We start from the raw sequence: 19,346 nt of genomic DNA on the forward strand, positions 1-19,346 counted from the left end.
TGAGAGACTTAAGAAATTAAAATGTCATGGGATGGGGGCAGTGTTGTCCTATTGTAGATTGGGCTAGATGGTAAATTTTCTCATTGGAGAAAAGGTGAATAACGGGATGCCTCAGGGATCTATTCGAGGACCAGTGCTTTTTAATATATTTATAAATGACCTCAAAATGGCCAATGCACCAACACTTCTTTTTCTGGGATCTTAGAAGGGAGAAAAAAGACAAATTAAATTGCCCCATTGCCCTCAAAATGGTGGCACTCTAGGTGGTCACTTAGTCAACCTAGTGCTTCCACCAGTCCTGCATCCTACAGCTTAGGGCCTCAGATCATGAAGGGTGTCTAAATACAAAAAAATTACTAAAATCAAGTTTTGAAATGTTTTGGTAATGCTATGGGACACCTCTTACATGATATAGCTTGGGAGCTCAGCAAGTCTACATCTGGCCCTACCTAGCTGCACAAAAGGTGCATTGGTACGTACATGGCAATTTGTGGCATTATGTACTCACCCCAAAAGTCTGCTACCCAGAGCGAGCAAATCTGGGGAGAAAACCTTTTAGGCTAATGCAATTGGACTATATCTGTATATTTACACACATACACAGAGCAGAATAGGTGTGGGGGGAGACAGGAAATCATCTCTTTTACACACATTTATCTTCTCTCCTTTTCCCTCCCCTCCTCCTGAAGCCCAGTAGCTGTTCCTCCCTGCCCCAGTCCAGAGAGAGAGAGAGAGAGAGAGACCTCAGAAGCAGAGGAGCCAAACAAGTGGTGCTGGTGACTGGGAGGGACTTCTCTCTTCCACGGGGATTATCTAGAGCTGCTGCTCCCTCAAAATGTCCTGAAAACTTCCACTGATTGCTTCTACTTTAGAGATCACTCTCTTGGGCTCAGCTTCCACTGTACCTTAACTCACTCCTCTGATATCACGTGCGTGGTGCTGACGGCGGTGAATCGTAGGCATGCAGTTCTGCTCATAAGCTTACATACCCCTGGCAGGATTTGTAAGATGCGTAGCATTTTCAGAAAACATGAGTGGTCAGACAAAGCACAGAAGCTATTCTTAATGTTTCAAATGAAACTTATGCATCACAGAATAGCAATAAAGGAAATAAAATAGTCCTGCTCTCCTTGAATGTTTGGGCTACTAATATACACAAGTTAACATAGCAATGAAGGGTAGGTATCCAGTCCGTGTATAAATAGTGAGTTTCTTAGCTCTTGAGAAACCCTTCTGCATTTCATCTGAGGCAGCTCTGACTTTGGTGGTTACTGAAGCATGGGGAAAGCAAACAAACTATCAGAGCATCTGTGAGCAAAGCTAGTTAAACTTCATAAACCAGGAAGAGGATATAAAAAGATATCCAAAGATTTGAAAAGGCCAATCAGTCCTGTTCAAACTCTAAGAAGTGGAAAATTATGGGTTCTGTTAATACCAAGCCACGGTCAGGTAGACCAAGGATGTAAAGAAAAACCCACAAGCAATTTCTACTGAAACACAGGCTTCTCTGAAACGAAGTGGTGTGGGTGTTTCAGCAGGCACAATAAGGAACAAAAATGGGCTGCAGGGTAGAGCTGCCAGGAAAAAGCCATTGCTGCACCAACACCACAAAACAGCCTGCTTACAATACGCCAAACAGCACCTAGAGAAGCCTTACAACTTCTGGAAGAAAATAATTTGGAGTGATGAGAGCAAACTGATGGCAGGATGAATGCATCTTATCAGAAAATATTGGAGGGGAATTTGCATTCCTCAGCCAGGAAGCTGTGCATGGAGTTTCCAACATGACAATGATCTGAAACATAAGGCCAAGTCGACCCTTCAGAGGCTGCAGCAGGAGAAAGTGAAGGTTCTGGAGTGACCGTCACAGTCTCCGAACCTCACATCATGGAGCCACTTTGGGGAGAACTCAAACATGCAGCTCATGCTAGGCAGCCAAAGAATTTACAGGATCTGGAGGCTTTATTGCAAGAGGAATGGGCAGTTTTACCCCATGAGAAAATAAAGGGCCTCATTCACAACTATCACAGAAGACTGCAAAAGGGGGCAATGCATGATATTAAAAACTAAGGGTATGCAAACTTTTGAACAAGACCTTTTATTATTTCCTTTATTGCTATGATTTAATGATTGTGCTGTTCTGTGATGAATAGTCTGAAACATTCAAAACAGATGTGTTTTTTCTGATCACTCATGTTTTCTTAAAATGCCACACAACTGGTATCATTAATCATCAACCACAATGTGGAACCACATGAACAAATCACCAATTATGTTATCTCTATATCTGTAGGACCTCTGAACTACGTGAGTTTGTTAAGCATACAGACTCATTTTTGTACTGTACAGGTCCAAATTGCTTTTATTAATCAGGAGGTCAAGTTTTAGAATTTTTTGAAATTTTTTATGGTTTTTCTTAAAATATTTATAGACCCAAAACGTCGTTGGTAACTACATATATCGCACACCTAGTTGCATTATTTCTTGAAACGAAGCCAACTTCTATAAATATAGGCCACTTTGTAACGCTTGAAATACTTTGTTAATTGTAGATATCCCAAAGGTATACTCATCTATGCAAAATCCCGTAGATGTCTCAAAGGTATACTCATCTAGATACCTGTGTGTATTTTGATGTGTGTTGTACAAGTTTGGAGGTTCTGGAGTAAAAATAGTTTTGGGCATTGATTGTGTTCTTAAAATGCCACACATCTTACAATTCTGCCAGGGGTATGTAAACTTATGAGCACAACTGTATCCATATACAATGGCTTGCAAAAGTATTCAACCCCCCAATACTTACTCCACCACACTTAAAGCTGTTACTGCAGCAAAAGGTGGTTCTACCTAGTCTGAAGGGGTTGAATACTTATGCAAGCAGCATTTTTCAGTTTTTAATTTTATTTTACGAAAAATGCAAAGAAAATGAATTATGACTGAAAATGTACTTTAAGAGCATATTGGTTTGCAATAAACACACTGTCTGGAACAATCTGTGTAAGCGCATTTGTAACCCAGACAAATCTGCTGACTTTATAAGGGGTCAAATACTTTTGCAAGCCATTGCACACACACACATGAATAAATACTGCACATGAAATATATCTGGGAGGCTAAGTATTTTCCCCCACTTACTGAGGTTGTTTTGAAAAAGGGTAGAGGCTTGGCAGGCCAATTTGTACAGCTGTGTGTTGTAATTTAAAAGTAAGTGCTATCAGATGGTTCATGTTCAGAGCAGACAAAGGACACGATGGAAGCCGACAGGCTCATTATATGCATGTACTGAAGCTAATAGCCACACACGCCAGGTACCAATACAGCTGAGGTTTTGGACCCAAACAGGGACCTTCATCACTTTTTGTAATAAATGGTAGGAACCCTGTTTTTAAACATCTTCTTCTCCAAATCCACTCTTTAGTTATTCCCACGGTATTCCTGCTTTCTATGCACCAGCTCCAGGGAGCCAGACAGCAGCAACCTGATTTACCTAAACCTCAAAAGGATGGGAGAGGCTAAACAGGTGAAGATTTCAGACATGCGGGACACCGTCACCTCCTCAGGCAAATAAATAACCAAAAAAAGTGCAACTTCTGCTGCTGGGTTACAGAGTTTAAAGAATCTGCTTCATTCTGTTTTCTGAAGGTTTGCGGTGACACGGAGCGGAGGTCCCAGCTCTCTTCCCATGCTCATAGGGGGTGCTGTGCGCTACAGTGCACAGGAGCACAGCCGTCATGGGTGGATTTCTCCGTTTTCATCCAGACTCTAATCTGTGCTCAGGATTTCAGGCAAACAAGAAATAGGACTGCTAGAGAACAAATAACCTAAATATGGACTGTGCCAGTACCACTTGCTGAAAACAGTGTAATTATTTTACTTAAATCTTCTCCATTAACAATGAAACGCAACAGCCTTTGAAGACCAAACCCATGGGCTGAGAAGGAAAAACACCAAGATCCTGTTTTCTTTAATCAGCAAGTCTGATTTAAAAAGCCTTCTGCATTTTCCACCAATTCTTTTGAAACACATCTGCACTCCTAAGGTCAACATCTGCATTCCCAGCATTTCCTTCTTTAAGAACCTGACGTCCATTACTTCATGACTGACCTTAAAGAGAAATCACGCACAACCAACGTGTGTGAAATCCCATTCAGAAGGTGTAAATCTGGCAGAAACACAAGACTGAAATCTATAAGGTGGGCTTTTATACTTCTGCATCACGCGATTTCTCATGGGCAATCAGTGGAGGACGATCGTCCCGTCGGTGGCCCAAAGATGGCTGACACGCAGGGACTGTAACTCGCCTCCAGGATTTAGTTACAGGGAAGGGAGAGGAGAATGCACGGTGAGCGACTTTCTGCCCTGAGGAATACACAACCTCCTAGTGCGCCCCAGTGCAGGTCCCTCCACCACACCCCAGCCTCCCCTCCCCAGCCATGTTCTCTCTCCTCCTCCCCATGCTTGGAGCCAGAGATGCTTCTGCCGCCTCCTGCTCCCCCAGGCTCTGACGGAGATGAAGATTGTTTCGCAACGACTCTACCCCCACACCAAGGATCCCTCTGCCATCTCTTGCTAAGTGGACCCTGATATACTTCTGCTGCTTCCTACTCTCTTCTGCCTGCCATCTGCTCACTGGGCCATCTGGCCACTTCCAAAAATGTATTCACCTCAAACACGAGAGTAAATGCATTTTCAAAGCTTGGCTGAGTCCAATCAGATTTCTACCTTCTGGAAAAAATTGTCTATTTACTTCTGTAAGAATCATTTATATAGCAAGGTCTCAAAGCACCCAGCAGGAAATAAGTCATACAATTTAGTCAAAGAAATCAAGTCAGTTGGTAGTATGAGCTAGGGGTGCTCAAACCAGTCCATTTTTCAAGATACCCCTAATGAATATGCATGAGCTTTGTATGCAAATATTCCTCATGCACAGTAGGGATATCCTGGCTTGGAGAGGAGCCCGAAGACCAGTTTGAACCCCTCCTGTTGTAAGCGACAAAAGGTCGCTAGACAACGATGCACGAGATGACGCATTAGTGCCAAGGGGAGAATTAAAGGATCCAAACAGAAAAGATTCCTCAGCTGAAACAATCTCAGGATGAAGGTTCACACGGAAAGGGACGCTCCTCGCAGCTTTTCCAAATCCCCCGTCTCCGCCATCTAAAATCTTTCCATCCCCTCTGGTAAACAAATTAATTTCACAGCAATAGAAAACCATACAACAAAGTGTTAGGTAAAAAGCCTGAAGGCCCGTCCATGTCTGGGTATTTAGCTTTCCTCCTGAAACGCAGCGCTGCCCTGCTGGATCAGACTGAAGGTCCACGGGGACCAGCGCACACCCAGCAGATCCATCCCCTGCGGGTCGCTGCAAGGTACAGTTAGGGCCGGCTTTACAGGATCCACCGGCCTAATCATTGCACAATGGGCTTTTCTTCCAGGAAATCTCCTCAAACCCAGCTCTGGCGAGAAATTACGCAGATGAAATGTGCACCCAGCGTTTTAATTCAGCCCCATGGAGTACACCTTGGTCCCGGTGCTTTCTGAAAGGAGAAATAACCTTTCCCCATTTACCTGTCCCAGCTCACTCGTGGTTTTTTACACCTGTCATTTCCCAGTCTCAGGCGCCTCCTGTTCAGCCTGAAGGGCCCCTAATCCGTTTAGCCTTACGTCATAAAGAAAACATCCCCTTTATCATAGATAGATAGATAGACAGATATTCTCTTTAACACAGTAACGCAGTAAACGATGGCAGATGAAGTAGCCCGTGCAGCTACCCAGCACGGTGTTTAAGGTTGTAAATGCCGATGGATAAAAGTTACCCCAGGTTATCTCTCACTGCTTCACTTCTAGCCTCTGACTGCTACAGATCCTCTGCATTTATCCCACACCTCCTCCTCCAGAAGGGCAGTCCAGGCACCCGTCACCCTCGGCACCAGAAAATATTTCACGATATTGATAGAAACTCACTCCTTGCGTCTTCCGTGCCATGAGCCACAATGCCAGAGCTTCCTTTCCACTGACAAAGGCTCTGTCTCTCGTACGTTGTGAAACGTTTCAGGGACTGGAAGGTCTGTATCCAGGTATACACAGTTAGATCCTTAAAGTCTCATCTGCAGACCCTGCAGCAGTATAATTGCCTCTCTCTGGCCCACGTCTCTGCCCTCTCTATGAATGTTTAGGATACGGCCCCCACAGCAGGTAAAGCCTCACTACTGATCTGCAGAGGGCATCACCCGCGCTCGCTCTCTCTCATCCCTCTGGCCCCAGGCACCAGGTTCTTCCTCTGCCTCGCACACCCACCAGGAGCTCACTCTCATCCCTCTGGCCCCAGGCACCAGGTTCTTCCTCTGCCTCGCACACCCACCAGGAGCTCACTCTCATCCCTCTGGCCCCAGGCACCAGGTTCTTCCTCTGCCTCTCACACCCACCAGGAGCTCACTCTCATCCCTCTGGCCCCAGGCACCAGGTTCTTCCTCTGCCTCGCACACCCACCAGGAGCTCACTCTCATCCCTCTGGCCCCGGGCACCAGGTTCTTCCTCTGCCTCGCACACCCACCAGGAGCTCACTCTCATCCCTCTGGCCCCAGGCACCATGTTTCTTCCTCTGCCTCGCACACCCACCAGGAGCTCACTCTCATCCCTCTGGCCCCAGGCACCAGGTTCTTCCTTCTGCCTCGCACACCCACCAGGAGCTCACTCTCATCCCTCTGGCCCCAGGCACCAGGTTCTTCCTTCTGCCTCGCACACCCACCAGGAGCTCACTCTCATCCCTCTGGCCCCAGGCACCAGGTTCTTCCTCTGCCTCGCACACCCACCAGGAGCTCACTCATATCCCTCTGGCCCCAGGCACCAGGTTCTTCCTCTGCCTCGCACACCCACCAGCAGCTCACTCATATCCCTCTGGCCCCAGGCACCAGGTTCTTCCTCTGCCTCTCACACCCACCAGGAGCTCACGCTCCCATCTCCGCACATTTCAGCAACCCAAATGTAGGACTCTGCACTTTTTGACACTGAATGTTAGTTGCCAAGCATTTGGCCATTCTGCAAGCTCCCTTACATCACTTTTTATTCTCCCCAGTCCTTCAGCACTTTACACTCTGTTCCATATCTTAGTGTTAAGTGCAAACAAACTTTTCCTTCTTACCCAGGAGTGGGCAAGCTTTATTATTATTATTATTATTATTATATTTTTTAATTGGGCCACATAACTTGGAGCACCTTGGGCCGGGGAGGGCAGCTCTCCCCCCTTACACACGCACTCCCACTCCCTCTCTCACACCCACTCCCACTCCCTCTCTCACACCCACTCCCACTCCCTCTCTCACACCCACTCCCACTCCCTCTCTCACACCCACTCCCTCTCTCACACGCACTTCCGCCGCTGCCAACAGCCCCAGGGGCCTCCCTTTCTCTACCACTGATACCATGTCTGCAAAGAATGTCTGTCTGTCCTGTTGTCTGGCAGGCCAGACACAACATGACAGCTGGAGGTGGACGGGGGGGGGGGGGGGGGGGGAGGCGGGGGCTTATTAACACAGGGTAGTGGGCCAGTTCCAGCCCATGGGCCCACCCTTGTTCTAACCCCCCTGCAATTCTGCCCAAAGACACTGAACAGAAGCGAACCCCAGGACTGATCCTGTAATCATCTTTCCTGCCCCAGAGGGAATTGCATTAACCACTCCCCTCTGCCATCATCCGAGCACCCGCTAGGGACGCACTCCCCGACTACTCATCCTATTCAGGAGCTTCCTGCCTGGGGCACCCAAGTAAACCACATCCAGCCTTCATCTAAACCTCTAATCGGAAATAAAAAATCACCCTGATCCCGTACATTTTAATTGGGGGGCAGGGAGTGGGACGTGGAATTTGTTATAAACCAGAACTGTGGTAGATTTACCTCTGTGTAACAAAGATTATCGATGAAACTCTCAGGTTATGGAATTTAAAAGTAAATAAAAAAACAGTTCTGCTGCCGTCTCCGAACAAAAAGCATCGCGCCCCCTGCTTATTCCAGATCAGGATGCAGCCCAGGGCAAGCCAAGTGAGCCTTTTCCTACAGCAGTAATTCCCCAGACTGGCACATTCATAGTAACGTAGTGCATGGTGGCAGGGAAAAGAAAAGATACTGAAATGGCCCAGCCAGTCTGCCCAGGAAGGATTTCAGGGTTGCAGCTGCTGCTCTGTGCTTTCCGTCTAAGGTTGTAAATGTTGCTCTCTCCACGTTACTCCTGTGCCTTTCTTGCAAGCACAAGACAATCATAAAATTCATCCTCTGATGCAAAATGTTTCTTCTTTTGCCGATCCCACATGGCATGAGTCCTTTATCTCTTGGAAGTCCTAAGATGTCCTTGGTTTATGTTGCAGACTCTGCACTGGACTTCTAATTGCTGGTTCTAAATGCTATTAAAATGGGACATAGATTTAACATCCTGCAGGTTACTGCAAGAAAAAAACTTTAAACCAGACCCACTCAAATAAAAACCCACTTAATACACTGATTAGCTAATAGTATTCTATATTTAAATAATGTCAGATCCCATTTAAGATGAAAATGGTTAAAATTCCTTGGGAGAATGAAGTCCTAGTGCGACTAACTGATAGCTGGGTGATTTAGACTTTTAATTGTGCAGAACTGAAAAAGAGTTTTGTGTATTTTTGTAATAATGCTGTGGCGTTCACCCTCCACACCCACATTGCACTATTGTTAATAACCGCCCTTCTTATAAAGAGGAATTTCAGCTGGCATGTCGCCAACCCAAGTCAGCATTCTTCACTCAGGCTGCACACAAGCGCTTCAGCGCTCTTATCAAATGCTTGGGTTAAAAAACGCTCCTGTAATTAGGCAAAGCTAAATCCAACACAGACTTACCAGAAAGGCAAGAAATACTGTAACTCAGAGCAGAAGATGTTACACACACACACACTGCTCCCGCACTCTCAGCGCTCCCAGGCCAGGCATCTGCAGCCTCGGGAAGGGCCGGAAGAGGCTGGCGCGGTGCAAGACGGAGACATGGCATGGCCAGACCTAAGGTGCACACGTACCAGGGTCCAAAAGGAACCCAACACTGCCGCTGCTGCCGGGGGGAGAGGAAGGGAGCAAGCGCGTACGAGACAGCTAAAAAAACAAAAAACACCCTGTGTGGCTAGGACTGTTCCTGGTGGCATAACCCAGGACACCACAGGTTCAGACAGAGGTGAGAGTCAAAGCAGCAGGAGAAAAATCAAATATATATATTTTATGCCCATAATTTTATGTAAGTGAAGATGAAGATCTATTCAGAAAGAGCATTGGAAAAGCCAATTTAAACTGAAAGCTATGCTGCCATGCTTAACTTTATTCTGAAGAGAGAAACACACTTTAAAACTTCACAGCAGCAGGACAGCACTACAGCTCAGACAGCACTACAGCTCAGACAGCACTACAACAGTCCTAGACACCCTAATCTGCAGCGAGACATTTCAGCAAGAGCAAGACACCTGCAGAGCTGTGCAGAAAGGAGGAAGGCGCCAGGTCTCTAACACACCCAACCTTCTTTAACCGAGCACAAGGAGTTATCATGCAGAAGACCACACTCAGGCTCGCAAACCTTGACCAGCTCCAGAACCGCAGCCTCCACCTCCAGCTCGGCCAGAGCGCTGGCCTCCTTGTACTGCTGCGGAGACTCAATCACCAGCTCCTTCTTCACGCTCCGGTTACTCGTCCGCCCCTGCATGCTCCCGCAGACAGGATTTCAGGAAGCCTCCAAACGTTTAGAAATCATGAAAGGTTCTGCTAGCAAATAAAAAAAAAAAAAAGACGAAAAGAAAAGAGAGGGGAGGAAGAGGAAAAGCCTCTGCCGGGACCCAGCTTTGGCAGCTGATGCAAGTTTGCAAAGTCTGTCGGAGTGGGAATGCACGAGAGATGGAGGGACGGCCTCCGAGGGGTGTCCTGATGCCTTAAAGGGAAGACAACTGGAAGGCTTTCGTAGCAGCAGCAAAGCAAGCAAGGGTGAAGGCTTTAACTAAATCCCAACACAAGGAAACAGAGCAGCGCAAGTTGCAGGGAAAGGTCACTCCCAGGCGTGCATTCTCCAAATATCAGAATGCAAACACACACATATCCGTCTCCCTCAGCTTATTACTGCTGCTGGGCTACACTTATCATCTCTGGGACACCGTCAAAAGCAGGCCCTCCTTAATCGGCTATAATTCAATTCGGCGTTCTCCTGTTTAATTTTACAGGGAACTTCTGAAGAGACAGATATAAAATGCAAGGAAAGTTGTCTGCTGGCCCAAAAGTGGTATTACAAAAGTATTTTAAAATGGAAGCACTGGACGATTTTATTGAAAGAGACGGAATACCCGATTTTTAAAATACATTTACCAAGTGATTCAATCTGACATATCACATCGGTTTACAGGGAACTAAATGTTGCAGGAAACGTTACTGTTTCCTATATTTTCTATATAATTCTTTGCCATGCCAGCACTCATGCCACTCAGAGGACCTAGAGATCAACAATGGCATTGATCTCCTTATATCAAAGCAGCAATGCCAAAACAGGCAGCGAGATCAGAGAGCAGACTTCCTGAACTGAACCGACATTCAATATCTTAACAGAGTGTAACAGGCATGGAGCTCAGCAAACTGCTGAGCTGAAATGAACTCCAGGGCACCTCATAAAACCTGAGACACATCGGTAGACAATGGTACAGTAAAAGGGCAGATGTGCAAGGCATTTATTGCCGGTTAGCTGAAGGTAAGGCTGGGAAGTGCAGTTTGTGGCTCCCTTCTGAGAGGAGCCTTGTGAATTTTGGCCATGGAGTGGAGAGGGGGCTATTTCCAGGTGACCCTCGCATCCCGGCTCCCTGCGTGAGTAAAGTCTCGGATCTGCTCCGACTCCTGACACCTTTATCACTTTCTACCCTGTGACTGTCTTGAACTGGATTTCAAGCAGCAAAAAAAAAAAAAAAAAAAAAAAAAAGGTTACGGTATGATTTCCCAACTTGATCTTAAATGGTTCAAACTGATGGTAGCTACGAGGCTTAAAAAAAAAAAAAAAAAAAAAAAAAAGCAGAAAACCAGGAATTTTGTCCAGAATTAGAGACGTCATGTGCCAGCCTCACCAGAGTGGGAATGCAGGCTCAAGTGAGTGAAGAAACTGCCAGTCCCTGCCACTAAGGTTTCAGATCCCGCTGACTGAAATGTGCGGCAGGACATCGCAGGGATACGCAACGGCCTCTTAGTGCTCACATCGCACGGGAGTCATAAATGATATCTACATCCAAGAAAAATGGTGACCTGGTCAATCATTTTATACCACTATTGAAAACCGATCAACCTCCCCAAGGGGCCAAGAGGTGGACAATATACATGTATAAATATAAATTAAATGTATAAATATAATTTATAAATATACATGTATAAATATAAATTAAATGTATAAATATAAATTATAAATATAATTTATAAATATAAATTAAATGTATAAATATAAATTATAAATATAATTTATAAATATAAATTAAATGTATAAATATAAATTATAAATATAAATTAAATACATAAATATAAATTATAAATATAAATTAAATACAAAGTAACACTTAGGTTTTTGTGTGCCTGAAACTCCTCTAGTTAAGCAGGATGAGGAGGTACCTGTCTGATAATGTATCAGGTTGCATGCGGTGACGTATTAACATGTTATTTCTCCTTTTTTCAGATTATCTCTCTCTATATTTTCATTCCCCCTACTGCATTGCAGGCTTGATGCAAGGCATCCCTAATTTGTTTGATAGCAGTTGAATTTTGTTTCCTGGCTTTGACTTCCACTTTTTGAAATGTTTCTATTATACATTTCTTTTGGAAATGTATAATAGAAACATTTAATTGAGCTGGATGTTCACTTGGATGCAGATCCGGCGCTGCTCTCTACATTGGTGGTGGGGTGGAGGGGAAATAGGGCTGGAGGGTACTGGAAGCCAAGATGTCAGGTGTCAGAGAGAAAAAGGAAGAAAAAAAATGGATAAAGTGCGAAGCTTGCTAGGCAGACTGGATGGGCCGTTTGGTCTTCTTCTGCCGTCATTTCTATGTTTCTATGATTCTCATAAATTTAAAAATAAAAATAAAAAGTTAAGATAGAAATTGAGTTGTATTTTTTTGCTTTCAGGCTCTAAACTGGGAATAGCTGGAAAAGAGCCAACTGCACATGATCCGACTCTTCACCACTATAAGATTAACCTAGTCCAGGGTTCCCAGCAACATTTTTACCAGCCCATGGCATAACCACGACTTTAGGAGGATCAGCGGGAAGCAGATCTGCTGCTCTATAGCCTACACTGCAGCTAGCATGCGCCTCCTAGTCCTGCAGACCTTGTATTCCCAGCTAGGGCTGGTGCTGAGGGGGCTGCATCGCTCCTAGCAGCGTCTCCTCTCAGGCCCCCTCGCCCACCTGGGAGCGGGGCAGATGCTGACTCAGTATTCAGCTGCCACTGCTCCCCTCCAAGAGAACAGGCCCTGGGAGCAGATCCAGCTGGGGGAAAAGGAGTCCACAGGGAAGGAGTAATTTGTAGTAGTGTTAGCTGGCAATGGTAAGGGATTTCCTTTTCTCTCTTTAAATGAGCTAAGGGGGGGAGGAGAGAGAGATTATTTTTTCTTCAGTGACCAGATGAAATGAAATTGGCCATAGAGGCAAAAACTCATAATAAAAACGTTTTTAAATATATCCGAAGCAAGAAACCTGTGAGGGAGTCGGTTGGACCATTAGATGACAGAGGGGTTAAAGGGGCTCTTAGGAAAGATAAGGCCATTGCAGAAAGACTAAATGAATTCTTTGCTTCCATGTTTACTAATGAGGAGGTTGGGGAGATACCAGTTCCGGAGATGGTTTTCAGGGGTGATGAGTCAGACAAACTGAACGAAATCACTGTGAACCTGGAAGATGTAGTAGGCCAGATTGACAAACTAAAGAGTAGCAAATCACCTGGACCGGATGGTATGCATCCTAGGGTACTGAAGGAACTCAAAAATGAAATTTCTGATCTATTAGTTACAATTTGTAACCTATCATTAAAATCATCCATTGTACCTGAAGCCTGGAGGGTGGCCAATGTAACTCCAATATTTAAAAAAGGCTCCAGGGGCGATCCGGTTAACTATAGACCAGTGAGCCTGACCGGTGCCGGGAAAAATAGTGGAAACTATTCTAAAGATCAAATCGTAGAGCATATAGAAAGACATGGTTTAATGGAACACAGTCAACATGGATTTACCCAAGGGAAGTCTTGCCTAACAAATCTGCTTCATTTTTTTTGAAGGGGTTAATAAACATGTGGATAAAGGTGAACCGGTAGATGTAGTGTATTTGGATTTTAAGAAGGCTTTTGACAAAGTCCCTCATGAGAGGCTTCTACGAAAACTAAAAAGTCATGGGCTAGGAGGTGATATCCTTTCGTGGATTACAAACTGGTTAAAAGACAGGAAACAGAGAATAGGATTAAATGGTCAATTTTCTCAATGGAAAAAGGTAAACAGTGGAGTGCCTCAGGGATCTGTACTTGGACTGGTGCTTTTCTATATATCTATCTCTATATATATATAAATGATTTGGAAAGTAATATGACAAGTGAGGTTATTAAATTTGCGGATGATACAAAATTATTCAATCACAAGCGGACTGTGGTACATTGTAGGAGGATCTTGCAAAACTGGAAGATTTGGCATCCAAATGGCAGATGAAATTTAATGTGGACGAGTGCGAGGTGTTGCATATAGGGAAAAATAACCCTTGCTGTAGTTACACGATGTTAGGTTCCATATTAGGAGCTACCACCCAGGAAAAAGATCTAGGCATCATAGTGGATAATACTTTAAAATAGTCAGCTCAGTGTGCTGCAGCAGTCAAAAAAGCAAACAGAATGTTAGGAATTATTAGGAAAGGAATGGTTAATAAAACGGAAAATGTCATAATGCCTCTGTATCACTCCATGGTGAGATCGCACCTTGAATACTGTGTACAATTCTGGTCGCCGCATCTCAAAAAAGATATAATTGCGATGGAGAAGGTACAGAGAAGGGCAACCAAAATGATAAAGGGGATGGAACAGCTCCCCTATGAGGAAAGGCTGAAGAGGTTAGGGCTGTTCAGCTTGGAGAAGAGACGGCTGAGGGGGGATATGATAGAGGTCTTTAAGATAATGAGAGGTCTTGAACAAGTAGATGTGACTCAGTTATTTTCACTTTCGAATAATAGAAGGACTAGGGGGCATTCCATGAAGTTAGCAAGTAGCACATTTAAGACTAATTGGAGAAAATTCTTCTTCACTCAATGCACAATAAAGCTCTGGAATTTGTTGCCAGAGGATGTGGTTAGTCCAGTTAGTGTAGCTGGGTTCAAAAAAGGTTTGGATAAGTTCTTGGAGGAGAAGTCCATTAATGGCTATTAAGTAAGTTTACTTAGGGAATAGCCTCTGCTATTAATTGCATCAGTAGTATGGGATCTTCTTAGTGTTTGGGTAATTGCCAGGTTCTTGTGGTCTGGTTTTGGCCTCTGTTGGAGACAGGATGCTGGGCTTGATGGACCCTTGGTCTGACCCAGCATGGCAATTTCTTATGTTCTTAATTTCAGATGGTGACTGGCTGGGGGAAGAAAGACAGCATGGGTTTGTACAAGGATTGTCCCACTGCTAGCGGGGAGGTCAGTACTACTATTCTGGTGGCGTTTAGCTCCTCCATGTGGGAGACAATGAAGTCCCCAGACTATAAACCCAAGGCCCACCATTTCAGGGGATGGATTATGCTTCTCTTTCAGGAGGCAGGAAGTCTCTAAGCCTGTGCCTCTATTTAATTAATGGGGTGGAGACCTCAGTTTCTAGGAGTGAAGCCCGCACATGGAATACAGGAAAGGATGATTTTTTTTCCCCTTTTTGGAAGAAGTCACTTCTGCCATTTTGAGTTGGGTTAAAGGAAGTTTTTCCACCTTTCCTCTTTTCGGGTGCCACAGTCTCTGCACTCACGAGTCCCAGTGTTTCCCCGCGTGCTGCTGGGCCAGAGGCAGATGCTTGGTAGGCAGTAGTTGTGTCACTCGCTTACAGAGGGACGGGATATGAGTAAAGCCTGCCCAGCTGCTGCTGCTACAAGGCAAACAAGAACGCTGAAACACTGAGCCACAGGGCGTGCTCGGTGCCGCCCACGGCTTTCTGGGTGTGCGAGGACCGTGGACATCCAAACCCATGCCTGCTAGTTTGGTGGGAGACCCCCTCTCCTCTGCTGCTAGGATCTCCAGCGGGGCTTGCGGCCTTCTCTCTGACAGCCCACTGGCGCGCTCCCCTCAAGGAAAAAAACTCACCACTGCCTGGCCACAATCAGAAGGCAGCCACGTCTGCCTGCACCAAATTCTCCTCTCTCTTTTTCAACTGAATAGCGCACCATGGGAGGGCAGGAATAAAGGGAGAGTGGAAGGTGGAGGGAGAGAAACACCAAACCCCACCCTGACCAGGTCTGACAGGTCCCAGATTCCCCACTCCCTACCAGGCCCGATCCACCAGGCCCCCAGGGGAACTGGGATCAATGCCCAAGGGAGCTCAGCCAAGTACACGCTGGAGACCGGCAACAAGAAACTTTTTTTTTTTGCTTTGCTCTGGAAGCTACTACTGGAGGAAGCAGCCAGAAAGGAGGAGCCAGTGATCTCAATCAGGCCCCGGGGAGCTGACTACAGACCTGTCCTTACTAATCGGTGTGACTGCTGGAGACAGAGACCACAGCTCCCTTATAAGTGCATGCGATGTGCTCCGTCTCCCTCGACCGTGGAGAAGGAAAATCCCAGGAGTAAAGACGGCTTAGCAGGAGGATAAGGAGTGAACCTTTAAGGAACGCAGCTAGTCAGTCCCCAGCGCGCAAAACGTCGAGAAATACTGACCTAGTCCGCAGGTCACACCTGCACACACAATGCAAGGAAACAAGCTGAATACTGGGATGCGAAAATTAGAGAGGGGGGATTAGTAGTACAGAAAAGCCAACTTACAAAAATTCCTAACTTCACGTGTAATTGCTAAGTTTATATCTTATATATACTGCTAAACCATTTTAACAAAATCAGAGTGCATTTGCATATGGAACCAATTCTGGGATACTTACTGCATTCTCCAAATATGAAAGATACCAAGAAAATGGATTCCAAGTTTAAGTTTGTCATTCCTAAAGCACTTTAAATGCTTTTTTGAAGAAATCAACCTCAGCCGTGCGCACACAGTATAATATTCCAACCGTGCAGCTCACTGGTTACGCACTGGCACTTCTGAACACATTGTGTACAAAGGCCCCCAATTTTAGTTCTTACCTCAGCATGAATATTTAACACGCCAGCATATGCTAAACAGGGGTATAGCATGCTAATGAACCCCGTGCACAGTGCACTAAGGAATCCCCTAGCGGAAGCTGCATTTAATATGCTTTTTTCTTACCATGTAAAATCCGCTTGTATGCTAATATATTATACTAGAGGTTTGCTTCAAGAGGAGGCCATGTGCTTGGCCTTTCCTTAAATATATATATACATCCCAAATAATGTCAGCCCCCTCTGCCCCATAACCCCTTCTATTCCTATGGATCCAATGAAGTGCTGATCCCCTTACCAATTCCCTGGATAAAAGAAAAAAAAAAAAAAGTTACCCCCACCTTCCTCTTTCCTAAGAAAGTCTCATGCCCTGAGCCACCCTTGATTTCACAAAAAAGTCCTTTACCCACTTCCCTAGTCTTTTATAAAGTCATTCTCTGTACTTCTCCCACTATAATTGTAGTAAAGTAATAGTTTACCCAGGGTCCCTAGTGTACTCTGATTCCACAGTAAGAGCTGCAAAATCTGGCCCTTTCCACACAATCACCATACCCGAGAGCTCTCCAGCTTGCACTCGCAGACTCCGGAATCCTAAACGAACTGCCGGGTCTCCTAGCCAACACGTGGAAAACTCCAGGGTGGCTGAGGAGGCACCTCACGTGGACCACGTGACTTCCTACTGGCTGCGTGGCCAGGGACGAGAAGGAGATGAGTCAGTCATGGCCGAGTGTCAGGAACGAGGAAGCAGTGAGGGCAGTGGCCCATGCGGCCGGAAGCCGAAGTTTGGTCACGAGGTACCAAAAAAAAGAGGACGCTGCTGCATCGCTCCAAGTCACTGCTGCACCAGGAGCTCAGGAGGAAGCTGCTGCTCCTGGTGAGTTCAGCATGGGAAAAGGGGAATGAATGAGTATGTATGTGACAGTGAGTAAGTGAGGGAGGGACAGAGTGTGAGTGAATGGGCATGTGTGTGTGTGCAAGATGGAGCAAAGTTGGTTGGCATTTGTGTGAGAGTTGAGGGAGAATAAATGAGCATGCGTGTGTGTGTGTGAGAATGAGCGTGTGGGAGAATGAGCGTGTGAGTGTGTGTGTGAGAGTGAACATAAGAATTGATCTGCATATTCTCCCCTCCCCCCCCTACAAATCCATGGCAATCTCAGAGTGACTGGAATTTAAAACTTCCCAGGTATGACAATCACTTATCCCTGAAGAATTACTGCAGAAGACCATGGGTAAGGTTTAAAGAAAGGCAGAAACTGATCCTGACCTCCTTCCTAACATCCCCCTCCAATGCATACATGCATTCAGGAGACGACAGCAACAGTGTAATCACATCGCACACTGTGACCCTTTCCTCCTCTGCTGCCGGGGACCAGTGTCATGCTTTCATCCGCGCAGCACTAGTGACACGTGTGCTCGAAGCACTATACCGGGCTCTGGGCAGCAGAGGAAGAGGACAGGGGCCAAGGTGACGCGATGCCGCTATCCTAGCTCCAAGCCGCAATGGAAGAGTGAATGAGTGAATCTGAGGGGTGAGTGAGCAGAGCAGCAGGGGTGAGATCTGGAGAGGGTATAGGAGAGGGGGGGGGAGGAGTGAGCAGAGCAGCAGGGGTGAGATGAGCAGCAGGGGCGAGATCTGGAGAGGGTATAGGAGAGGGGGGGAGTGAGCAGAGCAGCAGGGGCGAGATCTGGAGAGGGATAGGAGGGGGGGGGGGGAGTGAAAGGACTGGAAGGTCATGGGTGTGGGGTGAGAGAGAAGAGGTCGTTCTCAGAACAGCTGTTTGAGTGGGTCTTCCTCTCCTTCTCCTAACCCCCCACTGCATCTCATTCCCATCCTGTCCTCTCCTCCATCACTCCTTATTCTCCCTCCAATCTTTCTTCCCTTCTCCATCCTGCTCCTCAGAGAAGACCTTCCCCTCTCCATCCCTCTTCCCAGAAACAATCATTAAGTTCTAAAGAAGCAGTAATGCAGGAGAAATGTAAGAAAAGTTTTATATAAGTAAAATACGCTGCAGAATGTCAATCTCTTGCCACTGAATCTATTCTTGAGCTGCCTCGGCAGAGATTTTAGCTTACTCTCAGTACATAGCTGACTACATCTACCATGGAGCCTATCAGAGTGAGCTTTGTACACATTCCTTTAGCTGCACAGACAGAGAAACGTTTCCCTCCCATGCAAAGTAGTAAGAAGGAAATCTGAGGCTACAGCGATGGCAGAGACTCGGGCAGACGAGTCATTCATTCTAGGAGAAAGGGAAAGAAAGACAGGAAAAAGAGAGGAAGGAAAGTGAAAAGGGAAGAAAGGAATACAAACTGGTTCTATGGTTAAGAAAAACTGTCTACACGTGGGCCCCGTTAAATGCCACACGCGGGCCCCGTTAGATGCTGCTGGGGAAACAAGAACCTCACAGCTGCTCTGCTTTAGGCACAAAAGTTCTCGCCGCAAAGATCGACATTTGCTAACTTCTAATTTATGTGCATCTTTATGCTATAGACCGGCTGGACTGACCTTTAACCTCCCATTTGGAGTGGAAAAGTTTCACAAATATTGTTCATGAGAAAGCAGGTGTTTTCTCCTCTTCTCGTTTCACTGGACAATTTCATGAAATACTTTAACAGAGGCCGTTTTCAGATTTGGCACAGCATAAAGGGTCCACTCTAGAACAACCCTACCACACATACACAAATCCACCTTTAATTTGGCTGCTGCTTTCTCTTGTACGTTTTTACATAAGTATCAACATATTTTCTCCACATATACTTTATTTCCTATATCTTTACACCCAGTAAAGTGGAAGCACCTTTTATTTTAGTCATAACACCTGTTTCTTAAAATCCCCCCTTCCCTGTGCCCACTCTTCAGCTGTTAATACTTCATCATACGTATCCCTGACATCTCCACGGGTTTCTGCTGAGGAAGATCAGCACAGCCGTGACCCGGTTTATCTACAGCCACAATCCTAGAGACTATGAAAGGCAGCTTTCACAACCTTACATTATTTCCTCCTTGGTAATGTCGTTGACATTGAAAAGAGGAAA

At 45.7% G+C, this 19,346-nt stretch overlaps 1 protein-coding gene across 6 annotated transcripts in view; it reads right to left on the bottom strand.

Moving 5' to 3' along the window:
* The window catches only part of DOCK9 (dedicator of cytokinesis 9), a 491,864-nt gene that overhangs the window by 350,164 nt on the left and 122,354 nt on the right, over nucleotides 1–19,346 (bottom strand). Inside the window, exon 1 of one of the 6 annotated variants that reach the window (XM_029604487.1) lies at nucleotides 9,585–9,987. The exons of 3 other annotated variants lie outside the window; for them this stretch is intronic. In XM_029604487.1, the coding sequence (XP_029460347.1) occupies nucleotides 9,585–9,710 (126 nt within the window). In that variant the 5' untranslated portion in view covers nucleotides 9,711–9,987. Of the gene's footprint in view, nucleotides 1–9,584; nucleotides 9,994–19,346 lie in introns of those variants that run through there. 2 more of the 6 variants (XM_029604485.1, XM_029604489.1) reach the window with 2 other exon arrangements.

The sequence above is a fragment of the Rhinatrema bivittatum genome, chromosome 5, assembly GCF_901001135.1.
Source record: "Rhinatrema bivittatum chromosome 5, aRhiBiv1.1, whole genome shotgun sequence".
NCBI classification, from domain to species: Eukaryota; Metazoa; Chordata; class Amphibia; order Gymnophiona; family Rhinatrematidae; genus Rhinatrema; species Rhinatrema bivittatum.